The sequence below is a fragment of the Orbicella faveolata genome, unplaced genomic scaffold (assembly GCF_042242905.1).
Source record: "Orbicella faveolata isolate gen_17 unplaced genomic scaffold, um_ofav_v1 contig_24, whole genome shotgun sequence".
NCBI classification, from domain to species: domain Eukaryota; kingdom Metazoa; phylum Cnidaria; class Anthozoa; order Scleractinia; family Merulinidae; genus Orbicella; species Orbicella faveolata.
Window position 1 is genome coordinate 4,865,973 of NW_028301552.1, and position 19,803 is coordinate 4,885,775.

At 37.8% G+C, this 19,803-nt stretch overlaps 1 protein-coding gene across 12 annotated transcripts in view; it reads left to right on the top strand.

The window, feature by feature from the left end:
- The window catches only part of LOC110056326 (voltage-gated delayed rectifier potassium channel KCNH1-like), a 46,108-nt gene that overhangs the window by 22,944 nt on the left and 3,361 nt on the right, over window positions 1-19,803 (top strand). For 8 of the 12 annotated variants that reach the window (XM_020762783.2, XM_020762784.2, XM_020762785.2 and 5 more), the window contains 9 exons: window positions 3,938-4,023; window positions 8,067-8,297; window positions 9,013-9,132; window positions 10,551-10,669; window positions 14,036-14,425; window positions 15,767-16,181; window positions 17,527-17,726; window positions 18,408-18,660; window positions 18,844-19,040. In XM_020762783.2, coding sequence (XP_020618442.2) covers window positions 3,945-4,023; window positions 8,067-8,297; window positions 9,013-9,132; window positions 10,551-10,669; window positions 14,036-14,425; window positions 15,767-16,181; window positions 17,527-17,726; window positions 18,408-18,660; window positions 18,844-19,040 — 2,004 coding nt within the window. In that variant the 5' untranslated portion in view covers window positions 3,938-3,944. Of the gene's footprint in view, window positions 1-3,226; window positions 3,379-3,448; window positions 3,841-3,937; window positions 4,024-8,066; window positions 8,298-9,012; window positions 9,133-9,793; window positions 9,845-10,550; window positions 10,670-10,707; window positions 12,476-14,035; window positions 14,426-15,766; window positions 16,182-17,526; window positions 17,727-18,407; window positions 18,661-18,843; window positions 19,041-19,803 lie in introns of those variants that run through there. The other 4 variants (XM_089291344.1, XM_020762781.2, XM_020762790.2 and 1 more) reach the window with 4 other exon arrangements.

Here is a 19,803-nt window from a genome sequence, read left to right on the forward strand (position 1 = left end):
TGTTCTCCGTGATACGGTTTATTAAGCCGTATTTATTTACCTCGTGAACTGTGTGGCAAGAGGTAGAAGCAAAAAATCATTGTAAGACAGGTGTCTCAAGATGACAGGCCGTAACGCGATTTCACCGTCACGTATTTCTCGTCGCCGCGGTTACCAGTCGTTATAATTAAGCCCCCAAGACGATTAGCCCCTAGCCAGTTAGCCCCCCACCAGAAGTCGATTAGCCCCCATTCACGTTTAAAGAACGAAAACTAGACAGTGTTTTCGACTTCAGTTCTGGTTGGCGGCTAAAGTATTAGGGGCTATTCGACTTGGGGGCTAAACGACCGGATACCTTCTCTTCTCATCTACGTGAAGTCAGACTGTCTAGATAAAAATCAAGTACCTCCTTTACTTTACTTCACTTTACTATCTAATTGAAAGTTTAACAATGAAGGTAAATCTCTTTAGGCATATGCCCATCTCACTTACCTTCCCACCCTGCCGCCCTCTCTCCCTCCTTCCTTCCTTTCTTCCCTCCCCCCTCCCCACCCAAACCCATTCTTGTTTACTTTCAGGACAATTTACTTTGTCTGATGTCGTTTGAACCAAGTTTAAATAACCGAGCCTTCAGAGCGGACAAACGTCTTTCAGCGGTCTCTGCTGTTAATTGCATGTAGTGTAGTGCAATTTAAATTTTTCACTGTTTACGCATTGTTTTGCAAACTTTTTACATAGAACGTTAATTTTCGAGCTGAGGTTGAACGCCCTAAATGTTAAGAAGATTTGATTCCGAAAATGTTTATACTTAAAACGACCTCAAACGCTATATTATAACAATTTTGCAAAGCAGGTGATAAATGACAATGTTGTTTCCAAGTTCGATGTGAACAACGGTTGATTTGTAATGTAAACATGTAGTATTTTCACTCTTACCGGAAGAAATGTACCAATGTTTTATTTCGTACATTGTAATGTCCTCGGCCGAATTTCAGCCATGGATTTGTTCTTCGCAACTCCTTCAGGTAAAAATTAAGGTTTTCCGAATACTGCAATGTTCTCCGCGTGCAGATAAAACGTTAACCCTTATCCCGTTAGCATACCGTCCTTCAACGCTCAAATTCGCAAGAACTCGCTTTTCCTGTTAATTGTAGTTGTTAACTTATTTCTAAATCTGTAGGCTCTCTAAAAGTCCATATCTCAAAAACAAATAAATAGACGCCATAATTTACCCATAAAATAATACTGAATATGACAGTCAAAATAATAGTATACACTAATGTTGGTTGATGCATATTTTATTCATAAATTTCCCTCTGCCTTTTCTTGGGATTAATAATACATTGCTTATCTTAAATCTAGCAATCTCGCGTAAATATCGAACTTCGTAAACTAAGCTCTTTATTTTGAAGAACCTAGAATGTCAGAATTTTGAAGAACCTAGAATTAATAGCCTTAATTTCGGACAGATGGTTAAATAGAGATGTCCAATGATGTTCTTAGATTTCAAACATTTGAAATCAATAGTACATTTTATGGAATTATTATATCTTATGCTATATGTTATATGTTGTAATTCAGTTTCGAAACTGATGTTGCAAACTTACAACTCGCTTAAACCGATTTTCCAATAATGTATTTCAGTTTCTCTCTGAATTTACTGAGTCATTTTCGAACAGTTAACTTTTACTTTTATTTTTAAAACAGTGGTACTTTGTTTTTATTTGAATCCCGCTGAAAAAAAAAAATTCAGAGGTAGTAGATTTTTCTCAAAATGTGTCACTTTTCTTGAAAGATTTTTGTCTACGAAAACATTTTTTGAATGCTCGCTTTGGTCGTTCGATTCTTTCCGTTAGTATTTTACGTGAAGTTATTGGCATTAATAATGAATGCATTGTTGTCAAGGCTGAGCAATAATAAACTTCAACATGCAGGTTTTGAAATGCTCGCAGCTGGCACTGTTTCGTTCCTCGTAGGTATTTTCCTAATGTTACTTCGGACGAGCACGTCGCTTGGGCCAAAAAATAACTACTTAGTCAGAGTTTAGAAAACGAGGGTCTAAAATAGGCGTGTCCTCTAAGCCTACCTGAATAATGCACCAGAGTTTTAAGCATTTTTAAGAAACTTTTAGCGTGTAAAATTGTTTTGTCTTAAACGTTGCTCACGAGGCTCACTGGGTTCCCACTGCGTACATAACATAATGAATTATTCCACTAATAATGTGGTTAGAGCTAATCGTTTGGAGCAGGCGTACCGCAGGGGATTTATCTTAATTAAGTTGGTGAAGACGAGGGATGAAACAATGAACCATTTTCCTCGTTTTCTAAGAAGAAAGATCTCTATCAACTCGCTTATTACAAAGCTAGGGATAATATCTCCCGCCAGACTGTCTCTCTTTTCCTAATTTAATACTTTTTAATTCATGTAGAATTTCATTTCAGTGAAAAATATTCAAACTGGCGAAACAGTCTTGGTGTGCGATAGACTTTCTAAAATCGTTCGCTTTTCCGTTCTTAGTTAAAAAAAATTCTGGTATATTACAATTTAGTAACTCTTGTAACGGCGGAAAAAGAAAGCAATATAGAGTGCAAAGTCATACATCTTCAATCGGATCGTATGTTGTAAACTTTTTTATGAATCAGCTCAAAAACGTGATGAGGAAAAAAACTATTTATGTAATGATCTGAGTAGAAGTAATTATTTTTCCTAACAGTCGCTCTACACCACATGGCGCGAAATTTAATTGTCCTGCTCAGTACATAAAAATCCCCTAATGACATGAATTACTTTGCGCATGTCATGATATGAATCCTATAAAATAAACAAAGCTATTTCTGTTCAAGTTATACCTTGAAGAAGGTCATTCTCGACCGGTGGTAAACTATTATTGCTTCAATATTGTGAGTGTTTAAGCAATTTCCGACCCGTTGGTAATTTTGAAGACTTTCAACAATTGCTCGTCAGTTGAAATTGCGTGCAGCTGGTCCGAATAGGTTGATCAATGAAAGCGATTTCTAAAGGATTTAATTTTTCCTTTCGTTTCTCTTTTGTCTGCTTTTTCTTCATTTACACAAACTTGTAGTCACAGATAATGATATCGTGGCTTTCACATCGCGAAAAACTGTTAAATATTTCATGAGTTTACGATAAAGTCTTTGTCGAGATCTTATTACTACACGTTCGCCCGGCGGCAGTAGGCTAACCAACTGGCATTTTTGTCAGAAGCCGAGCTCTGATTCGTTGAAACACTGTTGTTATGGTAATTTCCCTTGATGTAGATAATCTAAAGCAAATAGTCAGAAATTAAGAGCTGCAAAAGCTGCCTGAACCTTCAGGACAGTCAAGCTGTACGTGTTAAAATTGCCGTTCTTCGAATCTTTTAATCAAGCCGCCAAAAATGTAAGAATGGCTTCACAATTGGTTTTCTTTATTCTTTGGACTTATCTCGTCGCTAAATCCGCTTAGTCGTTGGAAAACGCCAGAAGTGGTTTGTACTTGAGAAAAATCGAACTTTTGATCACGGGTTATTGACAGCGCAATCGCCAAACTAAAACAAGACCCGGTCTGGTCTTACTCGGTCATGGAGGTCATCAATTCTCCGGGGCTCTCCTCAAGCAGTTATCGGAGGGAAACTTTGTGGAATTTTCAACCAATTCGTTAAGATTTTCCAGAAGCGTTTTTTTACCGTATTCACCGGGTTGTAAAACTCAATATTAACTTCACATGGCTGTATATATTGCTTTGACAAACAGGTGTTGGCCTCCAACGGATCATGTGTCAACAAACAGACATCGAAGCTACAGGAGTCTAAAATCTACACTTTAGATGACAATATTTGCGCTAGAATATTCATGTGCATTTGTGAGTTTACAATAATAATAGCTACTGGTCAAAGACCCTTCATCTAAACTCAAAATATCCAAGACATCGCTCATTTGCTATATTCATGTATTTTCAGGGACGAAATGCCTGTTGGACGAAGAGGACTTGTGGTACCTCAAAACACTTTTCTGGAAAATGTTGTTCGGCGCTCGAATGGCCTTCGTAAGTAACACTGACATTGATGTTTTGCAAAAAATGCTAAACAGACTTTTACTATAAACAAGAAAATTATTTCCATAAATTTAAGGTAGAAAATGACTTTAAAAAAGTCCTTTCAGTTTGATCTACGCTTTCACTAACACTTGGGAGCTGACATATTGACCTTTCAAGGGTGCCTGTTTTATTCCAAAACGAAAAATAGTTTTCCTATTTCGTGATTTGTGTCTCCGTGATACTTTGTCTGTTCGATTGCCTGATTGTTTCCGAGATATGGCATCTAAAAAGAAAAAAAAGAATTAGATAAAACAATACAATTCGAAATTAAAACTAAAAAAGTCTCAAAGACATTTGTCCAGCTATTAAAGAAGTAATTCGTTTGTGTATATTAGGACAAACATGATCGCAAAATCTCAAAATAGCTTCTTGTAGTTTTCAGTTACTTCGATTGTGGGAAAATCCGGCGAAATTCAGTGTTGAAAGAAATTTTGTACCTCAAAGAGTTTGTTTGTAATTACCTTTGTCGTTTTAGAATTTATTGTTTGATGTCTCAAAGTCAACCATATAGTGAACAGTATGTGTTTATTAACTTCTGTCTCGAATCACCGGCTAAATTCGATAAAAACATCGTATATAAAACCCTCTTTTCTGAAACATTGCGTCTATACCGGCAAAATTCTTCCCGGCAACGTTTTGAAAACTTATTACCGTAAACGAACTTTATCTTTATTTTAATAGTGACTAACGTATTCATTCAAACTTTTCAATACTAACATATCTAAAGAAAATAAATATGTATATCTAATTTTCTTATTCGATGAAATAAACTTGGTTAGCATCGAAGCTGGTTTTCAGAGGGTATTTGCCTCAGTTTGTTGACACAGAAAATTGGATACTGTGTACTATAACCCTAAGTTACGGTTTTTGAAATGATTCCGTGTGACTAAAGCCATCTGTCGACGTCTGAAAATGTAAACTAGCCAACACTTTTGAATGAATGACTTGAAGCAGGGTTTAAAAGTCAGATCCTTTCAAACTTGATTGTAGAAACTGATGTCAGAAAGTATGGTACTGTAAATTTGGTGGCGCTTTATGACGATCGACACTTTCTAACCTCAGTTTCTACATCACGAATTTAGAAATTCACAGGATTTAAAACAGATGTCATAACTAGAAAAAGGATACAAAATTTATTGATAGTACCAAGTTTGAAAGGATCTGGGTTTTAAAAACCCTGCTTCAAATAATTCATTCAAAAGTTTGAGCCATTTTCCATTTACAGACGTTGACGGCTGCTTGACGCCTTTCGCCACCTACTCATCCAAACTTTGGTAAATTTGACGTTTTTCATCAGGAAATATCTGGTTCAATATTTAACGAGTTCATTCAATATTTATCGTAGTTAGTAGATGACGTATACGTTATCGATATATCGTTTCTGTGCGTTTGCAAGACCAAATTTAATTTTAGATAAACTTACGCTGATGAGCAATTGGTCTTTCATATATTCACTTGCGAGGTAAACATGGCTTTGAATGGAAAACGGGCGGTTGTTTCTTGAAAAATTAATACTGTTTGATATAAAAAGAGTCTTATCACGGGAGTGTATGCGAAAAAAAATGTTTTTTGATGCGGTATTCAAAAGGAATATAATGTAACGCCCATAATATCCTCCAAAAAATCTGCAATGTAGAATAATTTGATGGCTTCGATCGAAGATTTCTGTGAAAAGTCTTACAAATATTTTCAAAGAACACTTGGAAATTATTTCCACGTTTTCGAACAATTATCTAGTTGTTAGATTATAGCCGATAGTTTTCGAAATGTCCGAACTTTTCGAATTATTTGTCGAGTTTACTTCGAATTGATATTTTCCTGTCCTTACGTAACATTTGAGGAAAGCAGAACGAAGTATTGATCGGAAATATTTTGTCGGAAACATCAATTAACCCCTTTAGCAACGCCGGAAACATTTCTTTCCGAAACAGTCTTGTTCCACGGAAACGAACTTTCGTTTTTTTGGACCATTTGGGGTAGAATTTCGCCCGCGAGTGCTGGCGGAATGTCGCCAATTGCACAGGCTACAAAAATCTTAAATCTGTTTCCCCGAGTGATTAAACTGGGAAGAACGTTCACTCGTTCCGTGAAAGTGTGAAGGTCTAATTTCTCCTTGTAATAGAAATGATAAAAAAAGACAGTTATAAAAAGGCCCAATGAGGTAGAGAGAAACGAGAAAAATCGTCAACTTGAGGATTTTGTCTTGATGGATCATTAGTTTCTCAGAAACAACGTTGAAAGGAATGTAAGGAGATAAGTAATGAGGATTTATATTTAGAGAAAACCATCTTTATTGTTGACAAGAAAACCATGACGGATTAAATAGGGATTGATAAACAAAACGTATGAAATTAAACTATATTGTGTCTGACGGAAAATTCGGAAAACATATAATTGGTTGCCTGAGAGTTCTCTTCGTGATCGGGACTGGATTGGCTTGGCCTCGTGGAAATGGGGAGGGAGAAAATCAAAATTAACAGACAGGAAAACTCTTTACTGATAAATTTTAACGCGATGAGACTTATTAGGCAAAAAGTTTTAAAAGAGATGTGGGTTTAGAAGCTAGAGCTTTTTCAGCAGAAAATATAACTTTGAATTGGTTTCTTATTTTTTGTCAACAAACTTTCTATAACCGCTTTATCACATAGGGAGAATTATTCAGGAACTATTCTTTTCCCGCGTCAAAACAAAAATAACAGACTATTCTTACAGACATTTTGTCTGGCTCTATTGTGCAGATTATACCTACTGCATGCATGCCAAATTGATTTGATGAGACCTTGTGAGGCGAGTTGAGTTAAAGCTTATAGCTATTTACGTGCAGAAAAGATCATTAGTTTTCGGTGACATTAGATGAATGCGAACTCAAGGCGTGGCACACGTGTCATCGAAGCTTTTGTTGTACTGTACCTTGTCTTTTCTTAAAGGCATGAAGTGGTGGCAGTATATAAGGGAATTAATTATCGTCCACAGTTCAGAAGCTTTATTTAAAATTAATGTAATCACTGACAAAGAATTTTCTGTGATCCTTGAAAGTCACCGGCTGTTTTTCAGTATATTTTCCATGACTTTTGTCCATTTCCGTCGGCTGATTAAACAGACACCCCACTGTCACGAAAAGGTTTGGTGAAATAAAAGAACATTCTGGTAAAAAACGGTTCTTGTAAAAAGGTTTCTACTGCACTCTTATATTCCTCTTGGTTTATTAATTATTACCAAAAACCGTAAAGGCTACCAGGGAAGGGATGGTTCAAACCCATCATAAGTTATCCTAGCGGAACATTTTTGATCACGAAAAGTTGACAGATCGAAATTAAGAAGAATTTTAAAAAATGATTGATATAAAGCACATCAGTGATTTCAGTTAATACATAATTTATTGATGGCCTGGATGCCTTAATAAAAGGATACCACATTGTAACCAGGTTTTGGCAGTAAAGAGTCAGAAAGGCTTGATAGAAAAATCTTCAAAAGGTTAAAGTTACTGAGATGCATGTTCTAAGACTCAATTGGACGGTAAATAAAATAATTTAAAATGCAAAGCTGGCACGAAGAAAAAGGCTGTGCAAATATAATGATATCGTGTCTAATAGGGCTAGAGTAAGAGTGAAATAAAACCAAACAGCCCCTGGAATTTGACTGTAAAATACTAACAATATGGAGACATGATTGATCACCGCAGTTATACACACAACTTAAGCAGTTGTGAAATTAAAGCCTGAAAAAAAAAATCAGGTCTGAACAAGATTCGAACCCATGACCTCTGCGATACCGGTGCAGTGCTCTTCCAACTGAGCTATCAAGCCAATAAGGAGCTGGTCACTTCGTGAGTTCGTAATTAATTTTACAACTGCTTAAGTTGCGTGTATAACTGCGATGATCAATCACGTCTTCATATCGTTCTCTGCAGTTCAAATATATGATCTTTCATATATTCACTTGCATTCAACGAACAATATTAGTGGATAACTGAAAAGCAATTTTCGTTGCAGACTCGTTATTCGTTCTTGGAAATGCTCAAATCATAGAGAACCCTATCGTATACTCAAGTGACGGGTTTTGCAAGTTCACGGGCTTTACACGAGCAGAAGTTATGAAGAAGAACTGCGACTGCAGTTTCCTGTATGGTCAGCAGACAGACCCTGAGACTATTAGGGAGCTCCATAATGCCTTGCAGGCTAAGACTGCGATCCAAAAAGAGTTTATTGCATATAAGAAAGATGGTAAGGCGACCTTTTGTTTTTTCCAGGTAACGTTCCTTTTACAAAACATAGGCACGCAAGGAGTACGAAACATTATTTTAGAATACGGTTAAACTGGAGTACTTCGCAGAGGAAAACTATCTTTTAAGACATGTACAGTGAGTGCTAAGTAGTGACCGTGATTTCATCTTATTTAGAGCGGTTTTCATTTGAGTGCCAAAAAGTAACTGGTTTTCATCAACTATGGTACAGGATTGCGTGCCAATTTTTGATTCAATCAGAAGTAAAACCAAAACCGATCGTGATTCATTCGCACTCGTTTTCCCGCGCTTTGCGCCAGCTACATGTAAGTACCTCGAGTTTTGATTGGCTCACTGGATTGTCTGTGTTCTTTGTGATTGGCTAGAGCGATTACTTTGGTTTTGCTTTTACGATACTCGACTGAAAACCACTCTAATGATGCACATTGCCAAAAATTTAATGCCGAAGACTGTTTACTTACTTACGTGGGTCCCAATTGGTGATTAAACGCCAGAAGCGAATATTTAATTTATCTTACCTGGGACAAGAGCGTATTTTTAAAAAATGGCAGCTGTATGTTGACCATAACGTTCATTGTTCCCCGATGAAAAGGCTTTCAGTAGCGGCAAATAACTACGAACAATTAACGTTTTGCTCAGGTAACACTTTTGCTGAAGCTGGCAAAGTATTATTGTTTGCTTATATTATTTTTCAGGCACACCAATGTGGGTTCTTTTTCATCTTGGACCAATAAAGAACGAGAAAGGCGAAGTGATGTTGTTTCTCGTCACATTAAAAGACATCACAGAATACAAGGATCCTATAGTGGGAACAGGTCATGACATGTACTTCAAACGAAACTATTCTCTCTTTACATAAAGTTTTAAATTCACACGCTTCGTGACGTGACAATCCCCAATTCCCTCCATGAGAAGCGCCTGCAGGGAATCATGGTAGTTGTATTCATCATCTTGGACTGGATATTTGTTTTGATGAATACAACTACCATGATTCTCTGCAGGCGTGCACCATAGAAGGGACAGGCCATAGGGAACTTAAACAAACCACGGCAGCAAGGGCGACAAAAATTCCACCAAACAAAAGATACAATAAGAAAAACCGTGGCTGTGCACGTGCGTTATAAATCTTTGTACTGTTTCTTAGCCGTATTCTGAAAAACAACCACACGTGAAATGAACAATTTTGGCGTATTTTGGAGAATGTGAGTTACGACGGTTAATTTTTTCTATTTCCAGTTGGAATGGATCCCTTACATTACATATTTAGTCCGTCAGTGTACAATTCAGGGAGTAATCGGGCGAGTAATTTCATAATCGGACGAAGGCACAGCGTGAGGCTGATTTGAAATGACGAGCACGATTACTCTCTAAATAGGCGCGCGGAGAACCAATCACGATCGAGAATTTGGTTATATATACGATTAATGATGAAACATGCCTATTCTGTTAATTAAAAACTGTATGCGATGTTTTTAGAACAAACGTGGAAACTGTTGGAAACGTGTAACTCTTCTTTGAAAAAAGACTGTGAGTCTTGATGTATAAATAATGACAAGGCAGGAGGAGTAATCTCATGTACATTTATAATAATATGGCATTTTGGATGGTATAATGATCAGCATACGAGGACGAATTGTTGATACGAAAATATAGTGTTCTCGAGCCCGTCAGTGTGGGCAGGTTGTCAGTGGGAAGGAATATTCACCCTCGCAGTGTCTCTCTGACACACTAACACCTAGTGTGCCACTTATTTGTTCTTTCCACATTTTGACATCATCTGTAACTTATTACTGAACAGACTCACGGCAACATGGAATACATTTGTTAATCTGATGCCTCCAGATCCGTGCATCAGTGTAACATCTTTGTTAGCATCATGGGAAGGATTTGGACGCGACTCCATGACTTTTGGAAATCCTCTGTAGGAAAAAACATGGCGGCTGGTACATTTACCCATAATTCGTAGCGCACGGAAAACTTAACAACGGTCATAAAAACAAACAGAAAAGTTCCAACATCTTCAATATGTCTTTCCTTGTACTTTATGGGCTGTGTTAGATATTGTAGTAAAATGTCCAGCTGCCATCATTTTTCCTACGGACGATTTGGAGTCTATAACCTCGTATAAAACCCCAGAGAACCAATCCTAAATGAGCTCTATCACGTTCTTTGACGTTGGGTATGATCTTGGGGAGTTGAACGTTGATGTGTATGCTTTCTTTGTGCATTTTAGACAATGGAGGACCGAAAGGCTGGGCGCGACTGAATAAAACTCTCACACGACACAAATCAGTTCTTGTCGCATTCAAACAGAAAACATCGACACAGAGAAATGCTCAGCAAATCAGCAGTGTGAGTAGAATTATTTCTTGTTTTAATTTTACACATTTTCTTTCATCAGAAAATAGTCGTGAATTCGAAATAAACAAAAGTGAGGGTGTGGTAGCCTGAAAATAATTGCACGATTTGCTGACGGTAAAACCTTAATGATTTGATAAGACTTACGTGATTGTTATGGAAAAAAATAATAGTTTCCCATCATCGTTTCCATGGTGACAAGCAGATAGGTCTCGATGGGGGGGCGGGGGAATTCCTACATTAAAGCGAGGAGACGTCAGACATTCTAAGAGGAAACCTATCAACTGACGATAGTGGTTGGGATGCGCTCAAATTTTTTTCAATCAGCTCCTGCCAGAATTTCGAATCGTGCAGCTCTCTTTATGTAAATTTTTTCACTTTATTGTCATGTAGATTTTCAGTTAATTAACCCTTTGGATGCCGAAATAAAGTAGAGAAGCAGCCATTGAAACTGTAACACCCTAATCCGTAAGCTCCAGATCTCATGTAATCAAATATATGTTTTCACGTATCGGAGTAATATTTTTCGTGGTGGCTATTAATTTTTTTTCATTTCTTATTCCCCTTTTAGCTTTCATTCCGCTCCAATAAAAATGAAAGCAGCACTGCTATAAGCTTTGTGCTCCAAAGAGTAGAAAACGCGATTCGAAAAAAATTATACATTGAAATTTCAGAACCAGAACATAACTAAACAAGGTTTAATCTGTATCACTGTAGATAAAAATCACCTGCTCGAAAATCAGCCATTATAGGCAAGGTTACAGGAAAAAAAAAAACCTTAGAGTTGCTACGAAATTGTTAGTGCGACGCTTTTACGGCAAAAAATGCCTTTTCCCGCTGTAAAATGTCATGTTTGCCAAATCTGTTTTCGAGGTTACAAAAAGAGCCAAACAATTTTCAAATTCTCCGTGCCATACTAAAAACGTGCGCTTTTGTGCCTCCGTGCTGTCAGTCAACATTTGGGTAGTTTGAAGCTCTGTAGTTTGACAATTTGTCAAAACAAATTTCAGAGTTTGCTAGCTACCAATGTTTAACATATACAGACCCTTGTAATAATGGTACATTCACGTTTAAAATCGTCAACCTTTTAGTAGAGCTTTGGCTACGAGTGTGGAAAAGGAAGATCTTGCCTGACAAACAATTTTCCGCCAAGTTTTTGTGATTATTTTTAAGTGCTACCTTCCCCAATTCGAATTAATTGCAAGTAGCGCTCTTCCTGCAGTGAACCGATGCACCTGCCCCGGGGTTAACTCTAATTTATTAAGAAATATAATCTCCAGAAAAGGTTATTGAATAGATGTGTGAAAACTCAGCATAATTTAAGCCAAAAGTTAAATATTCAAGCGAAAGAACTCGACTTTCCACTGTTGTTTTTTCTCGAAATTAGTTTGTGCGTATTTTACAAGACCTTTTCAACGAAACGGAATTGAAGCATTTCAGATTAGTGTTGTTTGTAGATTTCCCAACTTAAAAGGCGTCCTTGTTTACTCAAGTAATTTTTTGTAATCACTTTGCTCATGTAGAGAAGATTTTTGAATTTCAAAGTAGGGGACGCCCATTTGGTAATTAGAAAAGGTGACAGGCATTCCCAATCAGTTTGGATGAACACAATTTTCATTGCCTCGGTCGACGTGAATTGTCGCAATAAGGTTATTTTTTTCTGCTCGTATGACAACTCGGCAAAACAGAGTCACAACCTCATGTCGTTGGGAGACTGTCTATAAGCAATTTTAAAGGAATATGTCTCGTGTTAAACCTGAAGGAAATGCGACAACTTCCTGTCGACAGAAAGATTCACGGGTGAGTATTTATGAGCGTTTATTCCACGTTCAAATATTAAAACTCAAATAATGTTTGAGTTTTCTACACTGAGACGCAAAAACGTAATTTTACGGGCGACCATTTTTGACAACGCGACGTCCTGTTATTATGTGTTTCATTTTAAGTCGCTTATTCTTGTTGCATTTCAAATTCCAGATCAGTTTTATTATCCCGTCTGGACGACTAAAATTACCAAAAAATTTCAAAGCTTCAATATCGCTACTAAACCGAAAAAATAATTATAGTAATAATTGTATGTAAGAAAACTTTGCGATACTGGTCTCTTGTCTGCATTAATTGGCGTTCGTTATAAATTGCAAGTAAATCTTCAGCCAAATAACTTACTGTAATGAAAAATTATCATTTTATTTAGAGTCTGAAGAATCCAAGTGTAGAAGTTACGATGTTTGAACAGGGTTCCCTAGAGTTAAATAAGTATACACATGGTTGTTACAACTGTGATTACAATTTTGCTTTCAATAATTTCGCCGGTAGCCTCTGTAAATACTGTTAAAAGCTAATACGTTTTACCCTGGCAAACACCTTTGTGGTTTAAATGTCTCAACACACCCTTGACAACTCAAAGGTTTTTGCGTCTATTTGTTTCTATGTTGAATAGAGAGAAGAAAGGAAACATTAACTAAACTTTGGTTACTAGTTTCCTTTCTTCTCTTTATTCAACAAAAAGCAAACAAACGTACGCAGAGGAAAAAGATTGAAGATCAGGTTGTCAACTTTCGTTCGGGGGAGGAAAGTTAATAAAAGCTTGATCTTTGATCGCAAATCGTTCGAGCAGCGAGCTTCAGATTAATTGACTTTAAAGCACGAAACAGCAAAACGAGGAAACGCGCGAAAAATGAAATCTTTTTAATTCCTCAAGTCTTCGGATAATGTCAATAGGAAAACCAGGCCTGTCATCTTTGTGATAGCGGTCAGAGTCAAACTGATCTGGGCGGACTTTCCACTCACGGCGAAACCTTTCACGATAAAACTAAACATGAATCGAAATACAGTGGTTCGAATGCGAAAAAATCCGCCACTGAGGAGTTCTTTTTATGCATTTCTCAAACTCATTAATAATTCATCACATTTCCGCAGGAGAAATCATGACCGAGACGATGTTTGGATATCTGATCTTACATTAGCATATACTTTTACGATTTTATTTCTCCAAATTCTCCTCAGTTTTATTTTCGATTGACAAGTTATATCAAACACAAAAGACAGTGTTTAATCACATTTCCAAACACCTCGACGTCCGTTATAACGCTTTCAACTCTCTTCTTGGTGTTTGGAAATGTAGTCAAACACGGTCTTTCGTGTTTGATAATTACGTCTAGATTTCCCCCTGCAATAAGCCAGTCACATCCGTTAGGAAAATATGCAGATTAATTCGTAAAAATAAGCTGAGTCGGAATGTTTTCTGGTCAACAAATAGTTCTCAAAATCTTTTGCCAAGTAACTCAGGCTTATGACAAAAATTCTCTTCTTTGTAAGGTAAATCTTGTGTTAAAACTTTTTCATGATCATTGATTTCAGCTCATGTCCCTGAACGATGAATTATTACCAGACTACAAGCTCGACGTACCACATACTCCACCGAGAGTCATTCTGCACTACACCACCTTCAAAACAACTTGGGACTGGATTATTTTGTTCCTGACACTGTACACCACCATCTCGGTGCCTTTCCTCGTTTGCTTTGCGTTCGAACACCGAGCCGTGTCCATCATTGACCTGTTTGTTGATTGGCTGTTTCTTGCCGACATTGCTTTGAACTTTCACACAACCTATGTAGGTAAGGATGGCGAGGTGATCGATGATCTTAAGATGATACGCTGGAATTATATGCGGAGTTGGTTCTTTTTGGACTTAGTCTCCTCGCTGCCTTATGGCGTCCTAGCTTTTATAACCAAGGATTCGGAAACGGTGAGTTCTTTCAATTTATTTCTCAAGTAACCGACGTATAGTTTTTTTTTTCAGTTTATCGATACATTGTCAAGCAAACAGGTTATTAGATTAAAGAAAATCATCAGTCAACATCAAATGCTTAAAATGGACGCACGTTAGAGTGGCAAAAAATAAAAATATAAAATAACTAACTTTATTTAAGTGTCAAATGTATTCAGCAATGTTATGCTAATTGGGGACACTGTAACTGAATAGAGAAACAAATATTTCAAATAGAACATAAACTACAGTCTACTCCCAATAACTCGAACCTTCAGGGGAAATAGAAAATGGTTCGAGTTATCGGAAGTTCGAGTTATCGAGGGTAAAATTACATAGAAAATGGCCTGAAGGGAAATGAAAATTACTTCGAGAGAGGTTCGAGTTAGCAAGGGTTCGAGTTATCGGGAGTCAACTGTATTAAGAATCCCAACTTGTGGGAGGCTGACCAGTTGGCTATTTACACAACGCCGTCGAGGAACTACCGAGAACAAGGACTTCCAGATTTCAAATCCAACGTCCTTACCCACTCGGCCACGCCGCCTCCTGTAGCCTCCGCTGTATATATGACAATCAGTAGGAATGAGCAAAAACCTCATACGATGCGTGACACTGCCGAAAAGTTGTATATAAGGCCAAAATGCTCTGAAAAGTGTCAAATTTGTTCTGAAAAACGAAACGTTTCGGGCCTAGCCCTTCTTCAGTAGGTGGATTTCAATCAGTGTGAAGTAGCTAGCTGTATTAGGCGTTCTTCTCGTCCTCAATTCATTTCTCACCTTTATTGTGGACTGTCGCTCAAGGTACTTATAATTCGTCTCCCACACTGCATTTCTATTTTTATTTGCTCAATAAATGGTTATCTAACGTTATTCGCCTTAATTAACTGAATTTTAGAGACAGCAGTTCCTGAAATTCTTGTTTTACTCTTATAATCACGACGCATCTGCCGTATTTTCTTGATTAAAAGCCGGGTCTCGAATGAACGCCGGCTTCCCTAGAAAGACTTGTAAATAAGACCCTCAAGGAATTTATATTCGAGGTACAATGAGCTTTACGTATAACTATGATATTCAGCTCTCAAAAATCACGGAATAAAACCTCTAATAAACTCCAGGTTCGAATAAACTGCAAAAGTCAAATAAACGCCAGATTCAGGAGGATCCATGAAGGAGGCCAAGCTTGAAACAAACGCCAGGAGGGACGAGGGAGGGGGATAATCGAGATAATACGGTATATTATTTTGAGATCATATAAATATCTCGCATTATGAGCATGGTACTTAGTTATGCCTATTCGGTATCTATTTGTTTGTTTTTTTAGAACGCCACAACTCTGCTCGGATTTCTAAAAGTATTTCGTCTTTTACGACTGGGACGGGTTGCAAGGAAGATTGATAAATACCTGGAGTATGGAGCTTCCACGTTCTTTCTTCTCATGCTTTCATTCTGCCTGGTAGCTCACTGGATGGCTTGCATCTTCTACTTAATCGCTACCGGATATGACAAATACGAACCTCACGGCTGGCTTCAGGCTCTGGGTCGGACCGTTGGGGAGCCTTACAAATTAAAGAATGGGACAGATGACGTTGATCCGACAACCGGTCCTACTATTCCTTCGAAGTATGTGTCGGCACTTTACTACACACTGACCAGCCTTACGACGATCGGGTTCGGAAATATAGCGCCCAACACAACAGCTGAGAAACTGTTTGGCTGCATCACTATGTTGCTGGGAGGTGAGACATTGTTTGCTTTGTCTGTGCGCACGAAGTCAATTTGGGATCCTAGGGGTGGTGGGTTTACCAAGAAAAACTAGTCTAGGACATGCGTACGTACAATTTGGGAGGTTATGAAATGGGTGGAGTCAAAAGAGAGGATAAAGAGTATAAGAGAGTTGATCCCCTTTACGTAATCCCGCTCAAGCTATTTATTGGAATGGTACCAAGTTCTCCTGCGGATCATAATGTACCCTTTAATATTTTAACCAGGCGGACTCAGTTTGTTTTGGAACAAATCTTTTCTTTTTTTTATCTTTTAATTTTGGGGGAAGGTAGGAGATGTAGTTACATGCTCTAAAAGGTTATATTTTATGAGGTTTAAGGCTGGATATTTTTGTAGCTAGGGGAGAGGGGTTTAGGCTTATTGTCGCCGCAGTCTGTACGAAAATATCTTGTCATTTTAGTGGTTTTAGTTTCATTTTTAAGACATTTTGACACAGATAATTTACAATACTAACATTACATACAATACTAACATAACTTACATCACTAACATTAATTACGATATTACTTACAATACTGAGTCCACTTACAATATTATCATTACTTACAATATTATCTTTACTTTCAATATTAACATTACTTATAATACTGATATTACTTACAATGTTATCATTATTTGCAATACTAACATTACTTTCAATACTAGCATTACTTAAAATATTATCATTACTTCCAATGGTATTGTATTACTTCCAGTGCTATAGCATTACTTAGGCCAAGTTCAGACGCCGTACTTCACATGAGCCGAAACGAATGCAAATGAGAAAAATCCTTTGTTCGTCCTCATTGGCATTCGATTCGGCTCATGTGAAGTACGGCGTTTGAACCGGGCATTACAATGCTAGCATTACTTACAATATTAATATTACTTACAATACTAACTCCACTTGCAATATTATCATTACTTGCAATACTAACATTACTTTCAACACTAGCATTACTTACAATGCTAGCATTACTTACAATATTAATGTTACTTACAATATACTAACAATATACTATCTCTACTTACACTATTATCATTACTTGCAATACTAACATTACTTTCAATACTAACTCTACTTGCAATATTATCATTACTTCCAATACTATAGCATTACTTATAATATTAATATTACTGACAATACTAACTCTACTTACAATATTATCATTGCTGGCAATACTACTCATTTTGAATGCATGGTATCTTTAGTTAAGTTTCTTTGGTTAACTTTCATTTTATTTGTAAGTAGAATGAAGTCAGCCAGTACTTCTTCACATTTTCACAATAACTGACATTTGTACACTATCATTTTTTCAGCGATTCTTTTCTCCTTAATTTTTGGTCAAGTCTCGGCCATACTTCAACAAGCACAGAAAAACACCGCCAAATACCACTCAATCATCGACAACATGAAGCAATTTAGTAAACTGTACAAGCTGCCAACCGAACTCGCTACAAGGACCATTGATTTCTTCATGTCCACGTGGGCAATGAACAAAGGAATTGACACAGATGAGGTAATTATTGATATGCTTCATTTACCTTAATTTTCTAAGTGATGGCAGACAGGTTACAACAATATATAAGAAAATCATCGGTTGATTGGCGGACACACGTTTGTCGCGTTCTTCTATAGTTCCCCCCCCCCCCCCCACCCCCTCCCAGAAACATTCTTTCTTATGGAAAAGAATATTTTATGGTTTTGAGCCATCTTGGCTTCGTACTGTAGATCCTGAATGTCAGCCATCTCCTAGGGAGACTTGCTCCCAATAGCGAAAGCGACCAGAGAAGACGATACAAATTTAGACATAGGTGTCCTTCTAAGTTTATATGGCGTTTTCGGGTCCTGGCCGAAAGCACAAAGCTGCACCTAGCAGTATTGGTAGGGCGGCCTAAGGAAAATTCAGGAAACAGCTGGACAAAACTTAGCTACCGACACTGCGACTAGTCATACCATATTCCAACCTCGCATTAGGCCTTCCTAAGGGGCTGGGAGAGAAAACCTTCTCTTGCTTTTCCCTCTCTTTGCTACCCCTCTCCCCTTACTTTCTTGAGCCTGATAAGCGGACTAGCCATTTCCAGGAATCAGACGGGGTAGATGGGACTTTACCTTCCCTGCCTTTACTGTGGCAGTCATGTTTATACCTAACACGCTTAGTAACTAGACGCAAAGAGCTTCTCCCCTCATTCACCTGCAGGTTTTAAAATACTGTCCTAAAGATCTCCAAGCAGACATCTGCGTCCATCTCAACAGAATTATTCTCGAGAACAATCCCGCGTTTCGGGACGCAAACACGGGAGTCAAGCGCGCGGTCGCGCGAAACTTCTGGATCTCGCACGTGGCACCTGGTGATCGAATCATTCATCACGGAGAAAGTTTGGATGTGCTTTACTTTATCGCACGCGGATCTCTCGAAGTCAAACAGGGAGATACTGTTGTAGGTTTGTTAGGTAAGTAACATATCAAAGAGGTTCTTCTTCATTGTGGGACATAAAATTTGATTTTATGAAAGCACGAAAAAAGCACATTCAATGGGCTCTTTGGAAACAGGAGTGGACACTAATAGACAAAAGAGAGAAATATAATGAGTATGATGAGCGACTCGTCAAGCAAATTGTCTTTATTTATCATAGGTGAGAATGACGTATTTGGAGACGACATATGCCATGAGTCCTCAGTCGGCCAGTCAGCGGTAGACGTGTTAGCACTAACATACTGTGACCTTCACTGGATTCAAAGAGATGCGCTAATCGAGGTCCTGGAGTTCTACCCGGAGTTTGCGAATAAATTCACCAAGAACCTTGTGTTATCCTACAATTTAAGAGACGAGGTAACGCGCTGGTTTTCTCATATCTAGAGGATCTAAGATTAACGGGAGGCAGCGTGGCCGAGTGGTTAGAGCGCCAGATTCGAAATCCGTAGGTCCCGGGTTCAAATCCCGTTCTGATCGCTAGTGATGGTGTTCTCGGTAGCCCCGAGTTCAACTTCTCGACTACGCTTGTAACTAGGCAACTGGTCTGCCTCCCGCCAGTAGGGATTCTTAACCTAGTTATGTTTGTTTGAATATTTATTTATCATTGTTTGTTTACATTGGTCCTGAAAAGCCCCGATGGGGAGTGGCCAATTACGTATACAATTTTTTTTACATTTTTTACAATACAATTCTATGTATCAGGAGCTTGCTATGAGATGATCACTCTACTCCTTGTATATGGCTGGTACGCTTGAAATTTGAATTGACCAATCAGGATTCAGCAGGCTGGGAAAAACTTTGTTGTCTTGACGTCAATGTATGTTAACAGGAAAGGCATTGAAATTGGGAAACATTTCTCACTGGAGATGGCGTTGAATATTCAAGAAAAGGAATTTATAATTTCAATAAAACAAAATCAGATTGTAAAAAGCGAAAAATAGGAATCATTTTGTGTCTTCAAGCTTTTAATTTGGCGCCAAAAATGGCCGCCCGCGTTCGGCAATTCGGTCTTCGATTGCTGTCGCGAGATAGGGCAATGGTTGTGTCATTTACAACAAAATTTGTTGCTAAAACCAGAATTCTCGAGTTAAGAATTAGACATATGAGTCAAGTAAAGAGC